At 50.2% G+C, this 18,729-nt stretch overlaps 1 protein-coding gene across 6 annotated transcripts in view; it reads right to left on the bottom strand.

Moving 5' to 3' along the window:
* LRRCC1 (leucine rich repeat and coiled-coil centrosomal protein 1) overlaps positions 1–18,729 on the bottom strand; it is a 267,597-nt gene that overhangs the window by 202,106 nt on the left and 46,762 nt on the right. For 2 of the 6 annotated variants that reach the window (XM_063924030.1, XM_063924036.1), the window contains exons 1-3: positions 13,594–13,808; positions 13,174–13,257; positions 11,413–11,618 (exon numbers count right to left, since the gene is read on the bottom strand). In XM_063924030.1, the coding sequence (XP_063780100.1) occupies positions 11,413–11,618; positions 13,174–13,238 (271 nt within the window). In that variant the 5' untranslated portion in view covers positions 13,239–13,257; positions 13,594–13,808. Of the gene's footprint in view, positions 1–11,412; positions 11,619–12,172; positions 12,285–13,173; positions 13,263–13,593; positions 13,809–18,729 lie in introns of those variants that run through there. The other 4 variants (XM_063924031.1, XM_063924032.1, XM_063924034.1 and 1 more) reach the window with 4 other exon arrangements.

The raw sequence follows: 18,729 nt of genomic DNA, 5'->3' as shown, positions 1-18,729 counted from the left end.
GATTATACCAAAGCTCCCAAACGGGCGGGAGAGTGCGGATGACTCTGCAGCACCGAATGAGCAAACACAAGGTCCTCCTCAGCCAGGGTATCAAACTTGTACAACTTTGCAAAAGCGTTTGAACCTGACCAAGTAGCTGCTCGGCAAAGCTGTAATGCCGAGACCCCTCGGGCAGCCGCCCAAGAAGAGCCCACCTTCCTTGTAAAAACTTTTTACTGATTTTGGCAGCGGCAATCCCGCCGCAGAATGAGCCTGCTGAATCGTGTTACAGATCCAGCGAGCAATAGTTTGCTTTGAAGCAGGAGCACCCAGCTTGTTGGGTGCATACAGGATAAACAGTGACTCAGTTTTCCTGACTCTAGCCGTTCTGGCCACATAAACCTTCAAAGCCCTGACCACATCTAGTAACTCGGAATCCTCCAAGTCACGAGTAGCCACAGGCACCACAATAGGTTGGTTCATATGAAAAGATGACACCACTTTTGGCAGAAATTGCGGACGGGTTACGCAATTCTGCCCTGTCCATATGGAAAACCAGATAGGGGCATTTATGTGACAAAACCGCTAATTCTGACACACGCCTAGCTGAAGCCAAGGCTAATAGCATGACCACCTTCCACGTGAGAAATTTTAACTCCACGGTTTTAAGTGGCTCAAACCAGTGTGACTTCAGGAAACTCAACACCACGTTAAGATACCAAGGTGCCACTGGAGGCACAAAAGGGGGCTGAATATGCAGCACTCCCTTTACAAACGTCTGAACTTCAGGAAGAGAAGCCAGTTCTTTTTGAAAAAAAAAAAAATGGACAGGGCCGAAATCTGGACCTTAATGGAACCCAATTTTAGGCCCAAAGTAACTCCCGACTGTAGGAAGTGAAGGAAACGGCCCAGCTGGAATTCCTCCGTAGGGGCATTCCTGGCCTCACACCAAGCAACATATTTTCGCCATATACGGTGATAATGTTTAGCCGTCACGACCTTCCTAGCCTTTTCTCAGCGTAGGAATAACCTCATCCGGAATGCCTTTTTCTGCTAGGATCCGGCGTTCAACCACCATGCCGTCAAACGCACCCGCGGTAAGTCTTGGAACAGACAGGGCCCCTGTTGCAACAAGTCCTGTCTTAGAGGCAGAGGCCATGGGTCCTCTGTGAGCATTTCTTGCAGCTCTGGATACCAAGTCCTTCTTGGCCAATCCGGAACAATGAGTATTGTTCTCACTCCTCTTCTTCTTATGATTCTCAGCACCTTGGGTATGAGAGGAAGAGTAGGAAATACATAGACCGACTGGAACACCCACGGTGTCACTAGAGCGTCTACAGCTATCGCCTGAGGGTCTCTTGACCTGGCGCAATACCTCTGTAGCTTTTTGTTGAGGCGGGATGCCATCATGTCTACTTGTGGCAGATCCCACCGACTTGCAATCTGCGTGAAGACTTCTTGATGAAGTTCCCACTCTCCCGGGTGGAGGTCGTGCCTGCTGAGGAAGTCTGCTTCCCAGTTGTCCACTCCCGGAATGAACACTGCTGACAGTGCACTTACGTGATTCTCCGCCCAGCGAAGAATTCTGGTGGCTTCCGCCATCACCACCCTGCTCCTTGTGCCGCCTTGGCGGTTTACATGAGCCACTGCGGTGATGTTGTCTGACTGAATCAGCACCAGTCGGTCGCGAAGCAGGGTCTCCGCTTGACGTAGGGCGTTGTATATTGCCCTTAGTTCCAGGATGTTGATGTGAAGACAAGTCTCCTGACTTGACCACAGACCTTGGAAATTTCTTCCCTGTGTGACTGCTCCCTACCCTCGGAGGCTTGCGTCCGTGGTCACCAGGACCCAGTCCTGAATGCCGAATCTGCGGCCCTCGAGAAGGTGAGCACTCTGCAGCCACCACAGGAGAGACACCCTGGCCCTGGGGGATAGGGTGATCAGCCGATGCATCTGTAGATGTGATCCGGACCACTTGTCCAACAGATCCCATTGAAAGGTCCTCCCATGGAACCTGCCGAAGGGAATGGCCTCGTATGATGCCACCATCTTTCCCAGGACTCGCGTGCAGTGATGCACCGACACCTGTTTTGGTTTTAATAGGTCTCTGACCAGTGAGCCTTCTCCATCGGGAGATAATCCCTTTTCTGGTCTGTGTCTAGGATCATGCCTAGGAGAGGCAGATGAGCTGTAAGAAACAACTGCGACTTTGGAATATATAGAATCCAGCCGTGTTGCCGTTACACTTCCAGAGAAAGTGATACGCTGTTCAGCAACTGCTCTCTTGATCTCGCTTTTATGAGGAGATCGTCCAAGTACGTGATAATAGTGACACCTTGCTTCCGCAGGAGCACCATCATTTCCGCCATTACCTTGGTGAATATTCTCAAGGCCGTGGAGAGACCAAACGGCACCATCTGAAATTGGTAATGACAATCCCGTACCGCAATTCTGAGGTACGTCTGATGAGGTGGATAAATGGGGACATGAAGGTATGCATCCTTTATGTCCAGAGTCACCATAAAATCTCCCCCTTTCAGGCTTGCAATAACCGCTCTTAGCGATTCCATCTTGAACTTGAACCTTTTCAGGTATATGTTCAGGGATTTTAAATTCAATATGGGTCTGACCGAACCGTCTGGTTTCCGGACTACAACATGGTCGAATAATACCCCCCTCCTTGTTGAAGGAGGGGAACCTTGACCACCACCTGTTGAAGATACAATTTGTGAATTGCAGTTAACACTGTTTCCCTCTCGTGGGGGGAAGCCGGCAGGGCCGTCGGTGAGGGGGCATCTTCTCAAAGTCCAGCTTGTATCCCTGAGACACAATATCTATTGCCCAGGGATCTAACAGGGAGTGAACCCACTTGTGGCTGAACTTACGAAGGTGTGCCCCCACCGGGCCTAGCTCCGCCTGTGGAGCCCCAGCGACATGCGGTGGATCTTTGTAGAGGCCGGGGAGGACTTCTGTTCCTGGGAACTAGCTGTGTTGTGCAGCTTCTTTCCTCTACCCCCGCCTCTGGCAAGAAAGGACGCACCTCGGACTTTCTTGTTTCTTTATTCGAAAGGCTGCATTTGATAATGTCGTGCTTTCCTAGGCTGTGCAGGAATATAAGGCAAAATATCAGAATTACCAGCTATAGCTGTGGAGACCAGGTCCGAGAACCCTTCTCCACACAATCCTCAGCCTTCCATATGCCTCTTAAGTCGGCATCATCTGTCCATTGCATATTCTACAGGACACGTCAAGCAGAAATCTACATAGCTTTGACTCTAGGAACCAGTATACTCATGTCTCTTTAGGCATGTTTTATATATACATATCTCTTAAGACAGCATCATTAATATATATATATCTCTATATATACATATATATGCATACTAGTGTCTCAATCTCTGCTGATAAGGTACCTGTCCACGCTGCCACAGCGCTATAAACCCATGCCGACACAATCGCCGGTCTGAGTAGTGTACCAGAATGTGCACGCTATCTGCAGGATCCCTGAGAATAGCGGTTACGTCAGGGCTACCTTTTGGGCAAACGTGACACCCTAGGGGAAGATTCCCATCATATCCTGGCCCTAGTGGGGAAAGGATACTGCCTGAGAATTCTTTGTGGGAAACTGCAGTCTCTTGTCTGGAGATTCCGCTCTTTTTCATCATGAGAGGAGGGAAATTTATCTCAGCTTTCTTCCCCTTAAACATGTGTACCCTTGTGTCAGGGACAGATGAGTCATCAGTGATATGCAAATCATCTTTTATTACAATAATCATATATTGAATACTTTTCTGCCATTTTGGCTGTAACTTTGCATTATCGTAGTCGACACTGGAGTCAGACTCCGTGTCGATATCAGTGTCTATTATTTTGGATAGTGATCAATGAGAGACTCTGAAGGTCTCTGCGACATAGGGACAGACATGGGTAGATTCCCTGTCTGTTCTCTAATCTTTTGTGCAATAAATTCACCTTAGCACTTAATTACACATATCCAAACAGGTGTCGGCGTTGTCGACGGAGACACCACTCACACACACATTTGTTCCATCTTCTCCTTAGGGGAGCCTTTTACCTCAGACATGTCGACACACACGTACCGACACACCACACACTCAGGGAATGCTCATCTGAAGACAATTCCCCCACAAGGCCCTTTGGAGAGACAGAGAGAGAGTGTATGCCAGCACACACCCCAGCGCCATTAACACAGGAATAACACAGTAACTTAATGTTAACCCAGTAGCTGCTGTTTATATTGATTTTTGCTCCTAATTATGTGCCCCCCCTCTCTTTTTACCCTCTTCTACCGTGTAACTGCAGGGGAGAGACTGGGGAGCTTCCTCTCAGCGGTGCTGTGGAGAAAAAACATGGCGCTGGTGAGTGCTGAGGAAGAAGCCCCGCCCCCTCGATGGCGGGCTTCTGTCCCGCTTTCATGTACAATTTTGGCGGGGGCTCATACATATATACAGTGCCCAACTGTATATTATGCAAACTTTTGCCAAAGAGGTCTCTAATTGCTGCCCAGGGCGCCCCCCCCCCCCCCCTGCGCCCTGCACCATTACAGTGACCGGAGTATGTGGGTGTAGTGTGGGAGCAATGGCGCACAGCTGCAGTGCTGTGCGCTACCTCATATGAAGACTGGAGTCTTCTGCCGCCGATTTCGAAGTCTTCTTGCTTCTGTCACCGGCTTCTGTCTTCCGGCTCTGCGAGGGGGACGGCGGCGCGGCTCCGGGATCGGACGACCATGAGTGCGATCCTGTGTACGATCCCTCTGGAGCTAATGGTGTCCAGTAGCCTAAGAAGCAGGACCTATCTTCAGGGATGCTTCTCTCCCCTCAGTCCCACGTAGCAGAGAGTCTGTTGCCAGCAGATCTCTGAAAATAAAAAAACCTAACAAAATACTTTCTTTTTAGCAAGCTCAGGAGAGCTCACTAAGTAGCACCCAGCTCGTCCTGGCACAGATTCAAACTAAGGTCTGGAGGAGGGACAGAGGGAGGAGCCAGAGCACACCAGTATCCAAATTCTTTCTTAAAGTGCCCTGTCTCCTGCGGAGCCCGTCTATTCCCCATGGTCCTTACGGAGTCCCCAGCATCCACTAGGACGTTAGAGAAATTAAATTTGCAGTTCTGATTTATATGCCTTTCTTCCGTCTCCTAGTTTTGTCACCTTCCCTCCTATCCCCGTGCCAATATTTAGCAACATTTAATATTCTGTGGTTTTAACTGCTGGTATTTGTATACAGGATGAGTATCCCATATCCCGGAATGCTCTGGACCAGGAGCATTCAGGATATGGGATTTTTCCGGATAACGGAACACCTGGTCCAGCGGTCGCCACGGGTGGTCGACGGTGGGCCCGGCAGTCGTCGCGGGTGGTCCGGCATGCAGTATGCTGCAAGGGAATGGCTGCAAAGCCACTTTCCCGCCGCCAGCCATCGGTCACAGTAGTCATGACGTTACTACAGGTCCGGAATATTCCGGTGTTTGGAATATTCCGGATAACGGAGACCCGACCTGTATTGGTAAAGTTGTATATTGATCTTGGAGATTTATATGTATAAAAAAGCAATATTATAATTCTAAGTACAAAAAAGAAAACTTAAGAACACTGTCCACTGTAAGAACAGCCCTCCTTCGCCTTCCACCAACCAGCACTCATACTGTAGAGATGTGTGCTTAAATTCTAAGCAATCTGACTAGATTGCTTAGAAGTTAAGCACACATTGCTCTGTGCGTATAGCCTATAGCGACAGCGATGTGCACCCCTGGCGCATCGCTATTGCTGACTCTAGATTGGCCTGCATGCGTGACAAATCTAGTTAGATCTCTCACTTTACTGCTGGGTGAAGTGAGCATTTTTTCCTCTTACATCCTAGAGGATGCTGGGGACTCCAAAAGGACCATGGGGTATAGACGGGATCCGCAGGAGCTTGGGCACACTGAAAAGACTTTGACTGGGTGTGAACTGGCTCCTCCCTCTATGCCCCTCCTCCAGACCTCAGTTAGACTTTGTGCCCAGGACTGACTGAACATACACTAGGGGAGCTCTCCTGAGTTTCTCTGGAAAAGACTTATGTTAGGCTTTTTTTATTTTCAGGGGGACCTGCTGGCTACAGGCTCCCTGCATCGAGGGACTGAGGGGAGAGAAGTCAGACCTACTTCTACTTAGTTAAGGACTCTGCTTCTTAGGCTACTGGACACCATTAGCTCCAGAGGGTTCGATCACTTGGTTCGCCTAGCTGCTTGTTCCCGGAGCCGCGCCGTCACCCCCCTCACACAAGCCAGAAGAAAGAAACCGGGTGAGTATGCAGAAGACTTCAGTAACGAGGTACAGCGCAGCGGTAGCACTGCGCTCCATGCTCCCACACACTTCACCAATGGCACTCACAGGGTGCAGGGCGCTGGGGGGGAGCGCCCTGGGCAGCATGTTACTGGGTCCTGCAGGCTGGCAGAAGGCATTTTCGGTGCCTGGGCACCGTTTTCCGTACCCCCGCCGGCATTTTCATTCTGAATTTTAGCGGGCTGAAGTGCTCCGGGAAGGGGCGGGGCTTAGCCGCACAGCTCACCAGCGCCATTTTCTCTCACCCACAGCCGTTGCATGAGACGCTGGCCCGGGACCTCCAAGCTCCACTTCAAGGGACAGGGAGCAAATCGGGGGGGGGGGGGGCGGGGACAGATATTTGGTGCATAATTATTGTAGTTACAAGCAGCGCCTTACACATATATTGTTTGGTGGGATATATGGGCGCTGGGGTGTGAGCTGGCATACTCCCTCTGTGTTCCTCTATCCAGGCTTCTTTGTGGGTCTGTCCCCTAGCTGAGGCAATGTCGGTGTATTGGTACTACGTGTCGGCATGCCTGAAGCTGTGTGTTACACCCCGGAGGAGGTTGCTGGGGGCGCAGATGCGGGTCTGGAGTTGGCTCTGTCGGCACAGCCGACACCTGATTGGCTTACAATAGTACACTTAATACAAATGTGGCCTCATTGTCTAAAAGATTAGATAAAACGGAGTCTCAGACACAGGTGTGGAGGAAATCCATGGAGGATGCTTTGTCTCAGGTGCAGACCCCATCAGGGTCGCAAAGGCGGTCGTTTACCCAGTTCGTAGATACGGATACCGACACGGATTCTGATTCCGATGTCGACTTCACTGAGGCTGCTTTACACCCACGGTTAGTTAAGAGTATTCAGTACATGATTGTGGCTATTAAAGATGTTTTACATATTTCTGATGAACCTGTGGTGCAGGAAACAAGGATTTGTTTGTTCAAAGGGAAAAAACCTGAGGTGAAGTTTCCCCCCTCTCATGAAATGAATACTCTTTGTGAAAAGGCTTGGGAGTCGCCGGACAAGAGGTGGCAGATTCCCAAGAGAATTTTCATGGCGTATCCTTTCCCCTCCGATGACAGGGAAAAATGGGAGTCGTCTACAAATGTCGACAAGGCTCTATCCCGTTTGTCTAAGAAGGTGGCGCTTCCGTCCCCTGACACGGCAGCTCTCAAGGATCCGGCGGATCGCAAGCTGGAGACGTCTCTGAAGTCCATTTTCGCTAATACGGGTGCATTGCTCAGACCTGCTGTGGCGTCGGTATGGGTGAGTAGTGCTATTGCTAAATGGGCTGAGAATTTAGCTGCTGATATGGATACCCTTTATAAAGATAATGTTCTTTTGACTCTTGGTTATATCAAGGACGCTGCAGATTACCTGAAGGATGCTGCGAGGGATGTTGGTCTCTTGGGATCAAGAGCCAATTCCATGGCAATATCGGCCAGGAGGGCGCTGTGGATCCATCAATGGAATGCTGATGCCGACTCCAAGAGAGCTATGGAAGCTCTCCCCTTCAACGGTAGTGTCTTATTTGGTGACGGCTTGGCTGACCTGGTGTCTACCGCGACGGCGGGTAAGTCATCTTTTCTTCCTTATGTTCCCACGCAACAGAAAAAGGCACCACATTCAGCAGACGCAGTCCTTTCGTCCAAATAAATACAAGCGTGGAAAAGTTCGTCCTTCCTCGCTTCAAAGGGTAGAGGAAGGGGAAGAAAGTCGCCTGCAGTATCAGGCGCCCAGGACAAAAAGTCCTCCCCTGCCTCTACCAAGTTCACCGCATGACGCTGGGGCTTCCCTGGGGGAGGCCGGACCGATGGGGGGCCGTCTGAGAATCTTCAGTCAGGTCTGGGTTCAATCAGGCCTGAATCCTTGGGTCCTAGATATAGTATCTCAGGGATACAGGCTGGAGTTTCAGGAGATGCCCCCACACCGGTTTTTCATTTCGGCCTAACCAGTGTCTCTTCCGGACAGGGAGGTGGTGAAGGCAGCAATACAAAAGTTGTGTCAACAGAGGGTCATTGTTCCCGTTCCCCCGTCCCAACGGGGGGAGGGGTTCTACTCGAGCCTCGAGCCTTTTTGTTGTACCGAAACCTGACGGTTCGGTCAGACTGATTCTGAACCTAAAATCCCTCAATCCATACTTGAAAGTTTTCAAGTTCAAGATGGAATCTCTTCGAGCTGTGATTTCCAGCCTAGAAGGGGGGGATTTTATGGCGTCAGTCGACATAAAGGATGCCTACTTACACGTCCCGATATATCCTCTGCATCAAGCTTTCCTCAGGTTTGCGATACAGGATTCTCATTACCAATTTCAGACGTTGCCGTTTGGGCTTTCCACGGCCCCGAGGATTTTCACCAAAGTCATGGCAGAAATGATGGTTCTCCTTCGCAACCAAGGGGTTACAATTATCCCATACTTGGACGATCTCCTGATAAAGGCGAGGTTCAAGGAACGGTTGTTGAGAAATGTGAATTTGTCTCTGTCGGTTCTGCGACAACACGGTTGGGTGCTAAATTTGCCAAAGTCTCAGTTGATTCCGACCACTCGGCTGCCCTTTCTGGGCATGATTCTAGACACGGGGTTACGGAGAGTGTTTCTTCCGGAAGACAAAGCTCTGGAACTACAGACGATGGTCAGGGAGCTTCTGAGGCCGACAAGTGTGTCGATTCATCAATGTACTCGGGATCTGGGGAAAATGGTTGCAGCGTACGAAGCCATTCCGTTTGGAAGGTTTCATGCCCGGGTGTTTCAGTGGGATCTGCTGAGCAAATGGTCCAGGTCTCACCTGCACATGCACCGGAAAATAAGTCTATCTTCCAGGGCCAGGATTTCTCTCCTGTGGTGGTTACAAAGTTCCCACCTCCTAGGAGGGCGTCGGTTCGGAATCCAGGACTGGGTTCTACTGACAACAGATGCAAGTCTCCGAGGCTGGGGCGCAGTCACCCAAGGAAGAAATTTCCAGGGGAAATGGTTGCTCCAGGAATCTTGTCTCCACATAAATGTTCTCGAGTTAAGAGCCATTTACAACGGCCTGCTACAAGCGAAAAGCCTTCTTCAGGGTCGACCTGTCCTGATACAGTCGGACAACATAACAGCGGTGGCGCATATAAACCGTCAAGGCGGAACAAGGAGCAGGGCGGCTATGGCGGAGGCCACAAGAATCCTTCGCTGGGCGGAACAGCACGTGAGCGCTCTGTCAGCAGTCTTCCTTCCGGGAGTGGACAACTGGGAAGCAGACTTCCTCAGCAGACACGATCTCCATCCGGGAGAGTGGGCTCTTCACCAAGAGGTATTTGCAGAAGTGACGAAACGTTGGGGAATTCCGCTGATCGACATGATGGCGTCTCGCCTCAACAAGAAGCTTCCGCGGTATTGTTCCAGGTCAAGGGACCCCCAAGCCAGTGCAGTGGACGCCCTGGTGACTCCGTGGGTGTTTCAGTCGGTGTATGTGTTCCCTCCACTTTCTATCATTCCAAAGGTGCTGGGAATCATTCGACGAGCAAGAGTTCAGGCGATCCTCGTCGTTCCAGATTGGCCAAGAAGGGCCTGGTATCCGGATCTTCAGTAATTACTTGTGGAAGATCCTTGGCCGCTTCCTCTAAGAGAGGACCTGTTATTGCAGGGACCATGCGTGTTTCCGGACTTACCACGGCTGCGTTTGACGGCATGGAAGTTGAGCGCCAAATCTTAGCTCGCAAAGGTATTCCCGGGGAGGTCATTCCCACTCTCCTTAAGGCTAGGAAGGAGGTTACGGCGAAACATTATCACCGTATTTGGAGAAAGTATGTTTCGTGGTGTGAGACCAAAACTGCTCCTGCGGAGGAATTTCACTTGGGTCGGTTTCTCCATTTTTTGCAGGCAGGCGTAGATGCAGGCCTGAAATTGGGTTCCATCAAAGTGCAGATTTCGGCTTTATCTATTTTCTTGCCAGGAAAACAGAGGCGCTGTTTGTCCTGTATGCTTCCAACAAGATTGGTCATCCTGCTTCAAAGCAGACTATTGCACGCTGGATTTGTAGTACGATTCAGCAAACTCATTCTTCGGCTGGACTACCGGTGCCGAAGTCAGTAAAGGAAAAGTGGGCTCATCTTGGGTGGCTGCCCGAGGGGTCTCGGCACTTCAGCTTTGCCGAGCAGCTACGTGGTCGGGTTCAAACACCTTTGCTAAGTTTTACAAGTTTGATACCCTGGCTGAGGAGGACCTCATGTTTGCTCAATCGGTGAAGCAGAGTCGTCTGCACTCTCCCGCCCGTGTTGGAGCTTTGGTATAGACCCCATGGTCCTTTTGGAGTCCCCAGCATCCTCTAGGATGTAAGAGAAAATAGGATTTTAGTACCTACCGGTAAATCCTTTTCTCCCAATCCGTAGAGGATGCTGGGCGCCCATCCCAGTGCGGACTGTTACTTCCAGTGTATTCTTGCTGGTTAAATTCGTTTACACACGGGTTGTGTCTTTGTTGTTTTCAGCTTGTTGCTGTTGTTAATTCATACTTTTATCTGGTTTACTGATTCTCCGGTTGTACGGTATGTTTGTGGTGTGTGCTGGTATGTTTCTCACCGTTAGTTTAAACAAAAATCCTTTCCTTAAAATGTCCGTCTCTCCTGGGCACAGTTCCTATAACTGAGGTCTGGAGGAGGGGCATAGAGGGAGGAGCCAGTTCACACCCAGTCAAAGTCTTTTCAGTGTGCCCAAGCTCCTGCGGATCCCGTCTATACCCCATGGTCCTTTTGGAGTCCCCACCATCCTCTACGGACTAGGAGAAAAGGATTTACCGGTAGGTACTAAAATCTTATTATTTATTTTTATTTCCTCGCTCAGCACACATCCGGCTGTGTGCTGAGAATCCTGAGACGTGTGCAGAGTTATCTGTGCTAGATCGCTCAGCACACATCTTTGGGAGAAATCTGTACCCCCCTTTAGTGGAATGAAACTACAAACAGGATATCAAGCAATCAATGCTGCTGAGCATGTCATTGCCAACCCAGTACCAGCACTGACAGCTCTCACTATTCCCCTAATCACCAGTCAGCGCTCGCAAATCATAAACCCTAAATAGTTGGAGTGATTGAAAAGTTCAGCCCTATTAAACTCACTAACACGAACCTTCTATTCTTGTGAGCTTGTTACATGACAGGTTCAAGCTTTGCAGGTGCATCAAGGAGTCTAGTCCTTCAATCCTGGTTATAAGGTTGGACGATAAATCCAAATGCTGTAAATTGTGGAGGTGTGCGAGCCCTTCAATCTTCAATATGTGATTACAATGCAAATTAATGGACAGGAGGTCGGAGTTCAATGACATCTCCAGCAAGCTAGTAAAACAAATAAAAATTACTAAGATCAGTAAGCGCAGATCAGAGGTCTACTAAAACAAGTCAGCAAAATATTGTGCAGAGTAAAGGGCATACCATGACCAAGCTATAACCTAAGTGTAGAGCTGGATTGTTAGCAAAGGGCCAGCAGCCTACTCTTGAGTCTAAACAGGTACTGATAACATTCACACAAAGCATGCATTTGAAAATATACCAGACTTTATTGTAATAATATGTTGTAGCTATGGGGAATAGTTGTAAATGCTGCACTTCACATTTCCTGTTCTGAAAGCCTTTCAATGGGTGGTACATAACAGGGGCGAAGGTAGGGTTGCCACCTCAGCCCTTTAATTCTCAACACATTAATTACACAGGTTCTGTGGCTGGCAGGGCTGCCATCAGAAATTACGGGGCCCGGGACTGGTAAAATAGGCAGGGCACCCCTCAAAAATAAACAATAATAATTAAATTAAATATATATATTATATAAAATTTAAAAAAAAAAACGGTGTCCCCAACACTATATTATGCACCACACTATAATACCCCAGTACCTGCTCATTGGGGTACTTATTGTCCCCCCCCTGCAGCCGCTGGAGTTACTGCAGACTGTTCGGCAGCCTGTTTCATGTGAAACTACAGAAAATGTCCCATCCAAAATGGCCACCGCCTCGAAGGAGACAGTTATTAAAGATACTAGAGCCTCCTCTAGTATCTTTAATAACTTTCTCCTCTGAGGCGGCGGCCATCTTGAGAAGGGCTTTTCAATAGCTTGCAGATGCCGGGCAGCGGCGGTGACAGGATGGGCGGCGGAGGCAAGAGGACGGATGGTGGTGGACGGATGGTTCAGCGGCATGAGCAGTCCGAGCCCTACCCTCTTTGTTAGAGAGTTCGGGCCCGGGACAGCTGTGCCCGCAGCACCCCCTGATGGCGGGTCTGGTGGCTGGCTGACTTCAAGACTCCATTTGACCTGGTTTTAATCAGCCACAGAACCTGTAATTAATGTGTCCAGAATGAAAGGGATGAGGTGGCAACCTTAGGCGAAGGAGTCCTACAATGGCCACTACAGCCAAATAAGGGGGAGGGGCGCCAGGAGGCCCGCAAGCCAACATGCATCCCAAAGGTGAGCAAACATGTAAGCATGCACCCCCTTTCGCAGCTCACTAGCCCCATTGGCCAGTGAAGGGCAGAAGGGATGGGTCCAGGGGAAGGGGGAGGCACCAGGAGTTAAAAGGGGCAGCCAGGGGAAAGAGCCCTCTCTTTCCTTTCTCCCACATACTGGGCAGCACACCACATTTCCTGTTGTGACATCCTTTCAATGGGTACATAACAAGGAATAGAGTATATTGGTTTGTCCTGGGGACTAGAAATGGCAATACATAGCCACATTCTATTCTGAACGGAGTTACATGCATCTCTCCAATCTCCTCCCGAACAACGTTATCATCCTTTATCAAACATTCATTATTACTTACATGATGGTAGGGAGATGTACTTAACGTTGAGAATCACGGTGTGTAATGTATAACCATGTATACAATGTTACAGCGCTTACCTTGTCACCTGTTTGTCCATCAGACTCAGTTCCTTGCTATGGGGATCCCCACCAGCCATCTTCATTTAGCTGGATGTTCAGATCCTACACTGGGTTTAAGAAGTATACTGTTAACACACATCCCAAAGCAGCCTGATGCATGTGTCCGTGTCTGTGTGTATATATTCAGTATATATATGTAGTGTGATCTGTGCAGTGTTACACTGTAGCACTGGGAACTCTGTCAGTGCTGCAGCTTTCATATGCATTGGGCAGCAGCAGGATAGACTACCGTATGTGATAAATACAAGGAGTCCGGGGTTATAAAGACAGAAGTAAGCAGCTCTGCATATAATAGCTGAACTAGAACCCCCAGCATACCGCCCCGTGTCACATGGCAGCTACCGCAGTGTGAGCTCCGGCATAATGGTGGTGTAATACCGTGACAGCTGGGAGCCGGTCTCCAGCAGAGCTGGCTGCTAGTTCCTTCCGTCCGCCGTGTAACGGCAATACAGCGCTCAGTGCATGCCGGAAGTTGTTGGGTGCCATGGCAACAGCACCCTCCTCCCCGCTACAGCCAGGCCCGCCTCTCCCTGCTACCGTGTACTATCACCCCTACGAGTGGCTCCCTCCCTGGCTGCAGTGTCAGGAGTGGATTGCGGTGGACGTTAGTGTCCTCAGCTCAGTGCACTGTAATACATGTGTTATTATGGCTGCCAGTGTCTGCTTATATACTATATATATAGTATCGGGTGTGGTTCATTGGGTCCACAGTCGTTAGGCCGACCACCAGGGCTGCCACCAGAAATTGTGGGGCCCGGGACTGCCAAAATAGGCAGCCCCCCCCCCCCCCCCCCCCCTCTTTTACAGAAAATATTTTAGTCAGATACTTTGGCCAAAAATTTCGCCAGGCAGAGCACATTATACACATTACACCAGGCAGAGCACATTGTACACATTAGGCCAGGCAGAGTACGTTATACACATTACACCAGGCAGAGCACATTATACACATTACACCAGGCAGAGCACATTGTACACATTAGGCCAGGCAGAGTACGTTATACACATTACACCAGGCAGAGCACATTATACACATTGGGGGTAATTCTGAGTTGATCGCAGCAGCAAGTTTGATAGCAATTGGGCAAAACCATGTGCACTGCAGGGGGGGCAGATATAACATGTGTAGAGAGAGTTAGATTTAGTTGGGTTATATTGTTTCTGTGCAGGGTAAATACTGGCTGATTTATTTTTACACTGCAATTTAGAATGCAGATTGAACACACCCCACCCAAATCTAACTCTCTCTGCACATGTTAAATCTGCCTCCCCTGCAGTGCACATGGTTTTGCCCAACTGCTAAAAAATTTCCTGCTGCGATCAACTTGGAATTACCCCCATTACACCAGGCAGAGCACATTGTACACATTAGGCCAGGCAGAGTACGTTATACACATTAGGCCAGGTAGAGCACGTTATGCACATTACACCAGGCAGAGCACGTTATACACATTAAGCCAGGTAGAGCACGTTATATACATTACGCCAGGCAGAGCACGTTATACACATTACGCCAGGCAGAGCACGTTATACACATTACGCCAGGCAGAACACGTTATACACATTACAGTATGCTGACTGCCGGGATCCCCAGCGCCAGTATGCCAAACCCAGCCAGTGGGGGCAATGGACTGGATGGGGGGGCGGGGGGGGGGGGGAGGCATTGCAATGGTGATGGGAGGGGTGAACACTAGGCAGGAGAACGGGGTACACTATGCTGAATGAGGGGAGGGGACACTGTAATTTGACTGGCTGGGGAGGTTCTAGCAGGGAGGCAGTTAGATGGGGGCAGTGGACTGGTTGGGGAGGGAAGAGGGAGACACTGGGATAGGTAGTCAGTAATATGGTGGGGGACACTGGGCTGCTAAAGAAGTAGAGGAAGGAGAGGCAGTGAAATGGTGTGGGGGGGGGGGGCACACCAGGCTGGAGAAGGGGGACACTGAACTGCATGGTGGTGATGTATTGTGTCTGGACGGGCAAGAGGGTTTTAGGTGAGGAAGCAGTGAGATGAGTGTAGTGGGCTAGTTGGGGAGGGGGGAGACATTGGGTTGGAAGGATGAGGGTCAATAATGGTGGGGGGACAGTGTGATGGAGCAGCTGCAGATACTTGGTTGAGAACACTGACCTGGGGTTACTTGGTCCCGCAGATTTGTTCCAGGCTGTCCTGACATCTAGAAGACAAAAACTTTAATCAAACAGGCACAGCAAGCTGCTGCTTGCTGATTGTGATCATCGGTGGCGGGCAGGGAGCCCGCCCGCCCGCCCAGAGATCCCGACCGCCCGCACAGGGAGCCCGCCCGCCGGCCGCGATGATAGCTGCTCACTGACCTGACGACAGTGCAGGGCAGGCTGAGACTCCGCAGAAGGGGAGCGGCGGGCAGCAGGCAGCGGTATTGGGTGGGATGATAGGTGCTCACTGTCCGACAGTGCAGAGCAGGCAGGCTCAGCAGAAGGGGAGCAGCGACAGTGGGTGGGCAGCCAGCCAGCCCGCCCGCCGCGATAATAGGTGCAGGTGCTCACTGTCCAACAGTGCAGGGCAGGCAGGCTCAGCAGAATGACAGTGGACGCCGGCATCTGAAGTCAAGGGCAGTGGTAGAGGCTGCCAGCCGCGGTCAGAGTCACCGGCGGCGGCCGCCGCCGGGAATATCCATGGTTAGCTGTTTGAACAGCCCGGGCCCTCCACTCTGTCAGAGTGGCCGGGCCCGGGACAACTGTACACAGGGCACCCCCTTGATGGCGGCCCTGCCGAACACTATTGGTCGACATGGTCATGAGGTCGACATGATTTTTCTTTTCTTTTTGTGGTGTTGCTTCGCTCGACGTGCTTTGGGCAAGATGCCTCGCTGCACGCGTCACAGGTTACTATTCCCAGTCATAGTCCACGTGGATCGTAAAGTATGGAAAAGTTCAGAACAGGGGAGGGGGGGGGGGGAGAATGTGAAAACTCATGTCGACCTCTTTCTGTGTCGACATTTGCCATGTCGACCCAAAGACCATGTTGGCCAATAGTGGTCGACCTAATAACTGTCGACCTAAAGACCGGATACCAAGTATTCCATCCACTACATACGCAGGCAGACACCTGTATCACATGAGGCCCCTTCTACCATTTGTTTCAATGGGCTCTAGTAAAAGATACGTTTTCACTGCTATCCGCCATCTTCATATTGCCATATAAATAGGCCTGTCACCTGACAAGTGAATATAGTCAGAATGTGATCACAGCAGGTGCGCTAAAAGGCAGTGTGCAGCCAGACAGTCGTACCCTAAACGGAGGATTCCCCGTCACCTCCACCAGAACCAATATACAGAAAAAGAGGGGTAAACTTATCTGGCGCTACTGGTCAATCAATCTCCTGTATCACCGATCCTTCAATCTTTTCAATCAATTGAAAAGATTGAAGGATCGGTGATACAGGAGATTGATTGACCAGTAGCGCCAGATAAGTTTACCCCTCTTTCTCTAACGTCCTAGAGGATGCTGGGACTCCGTAAGGACCATGGCTATAGACGGGCTCCGCAGGAGACATGGGCACTTTAAGAAAGACTTTGGATCTGGGTGTGCACTGGCTCCTCCCTCTATGCCCCTCCTCCAGACCTCAGTTTGTTTGATACTGTGCCCAGTGGAGACTGGGTGCTTTCAGGGAGCTCTCCTGAGTTTCCTGTAAAAGAAAGTATTTTAGTTAGGTTTTTTATTTTCAGGGAGCCTGCTGGCAACAGACTCCCTGCATCGAGGGACTGAGGAGAGAGAAACAGACCCACTTCTCTGAGTTTCAGGGCTCTGTTTCTTAGGCTACTGGACACCATTAGCTCCAGAGGGATCGGTACGCAGGTCTCACCCTCGCCGTCCGTCCCAGAGCCACACCGCCGTCCTCCTCGCAGAGTCGGAAGAAAGAAGCCGGGTGAGTATGTGAGGAAAAGACTTCAGAGGTGGCAGAAGACATGATCTTCATAAGAGGTAACGCACAGCAGTGAAGCGGTGCGCCATTGCTCCCATTCACCTCACACACTTCGGTCACTGTAAGGGTGCAGGGCGCAGGGGGGGCGCCCTGGGCAGCAATAAACACCTCAGGTGGCAAATACACATATATACATGTACAGCTGGGCACTGTACATGTATAAAAAGAGCCCCCGCCATGTTATTAGTAAATTTGAGCGGAACAGAAGCCCACAGCCGAGGGGGCGGGGCTTCTCCCTCAGCACTCACCAGCGCCATTTTTTCTCCACAGCACCGCTGAGAGGAAGCTCCCCGGACTCTCCCCTGCTTGACACACGGTGAAAGAGGGTTTTAAAGTAGAGGGGGGGCACATAATTGGCGCATATACATTATACATAAGCGCTACTGGGTAAACATTCTGTGTTTTTTCCTGGGTCATATAGCGCTGGGGTGTGTGCTGGCATACTCTCTCTCTCTGTCTCTCCAAAGGGCCTGGTGGAGAACCTGTCTTCAGAAAAGAGCTTCCCTGTGTGTGTGTGGTGTGTCGGTACGCGTGTGTCGACATGTCTGAGGTTGAAGGCTCACCTAAGGAGGAGGGGGAGTGTATGAATAGTAGGTCTCCGTCGGCAGCGCCGACACCTGACTGGATGGATATGTGGAATGTTTTAAGTGCTAATGTTAATTTATTGCACAAAAGATTAGACAAAGCTGAAGCTAGGGTACAGTCAGGGAGTCAACCCATGTCTGTCCCTATGTCGCCGGGACCTTCGGGGTCTCAGAAGCGCCCACTATCCCAAATAGATGACACAGATACCGACACGGATTCAGACTCCAGTGTCGACTACGATGATGCAAAATTGCAGCCAAGGGTGGCTAAATGTATTCGATATATGATTATCGCAATTAAAGATGTTTTGCATATTACTGAGGAACCCTCTGTCCCTGACACGAGGGTACACATGTATAAGGGAAAGAAAACTGAGGTCACCTTTCCCTCCTCACATGAGCTGAACGAATTATGCGAAAAAGCGTGGGAAACTCCAGACAAAAAACTGCAGATTCGCAAAAGGATTCTAACAGCGTATCCTTTCCCGTCACAGGACAGAATACGGTGGGAATCCTCCCCTAGGGTAGACAAAGCTTTGACACGCTTATCAAAAAAGATAGCGCTCCCGTCCCAAGATACGGCTACCCTCAAGGATCCTGCTGACCGCAAGCAGGAGGTTACCTTGAAGTCCATTTACACTCATTCTGGTACGTTGCTCAGTCCGGCAATTGCGTCGGCCTGGGTTTGTAGTGCTGTAGCAGCATGGACAGATTCTTTATCAGCGGATATTGAGACCCTTGATAAGGATACCATTTTAATGACCCTAGGGCATATAAAAGATGCCGTCTTATATATGAGGGATGCTCAAAGAGACATTAGTTTACTGGGTTCCAGAATAAACGCTATGTCCATTTCTGCTAGGCGAGTCTTATGGACCCGACAGTGGACGGGGGATGCCGACTCAAAGAGGCATATGGAGTTTTTGCTGTACAAGGGTGAGGAATTGTTTGGAGAGGGCCTCTGGGACCTC

The sequence above is a fragment of the Pseudophryne corroboree genome, chromosome 5, assembly GCF_028390025.1.
Source record: "Pseudophryne corroboree isolate aPseCor3 chromosome 5, aPseCor3.hap2, whole genome shotgun sequence".
In the NCBI taxonomy this organism is placed as follows: domain Eukaryota; kingdom Metazoa; phylum Chordata; class Amphibia; order Anura; family Myobatrachidae; genus Pseudophryne; species Pseudophryne corroboree.
This window is presented reverse-complemented; position numbering and strand designations above follow the sequence as displayed.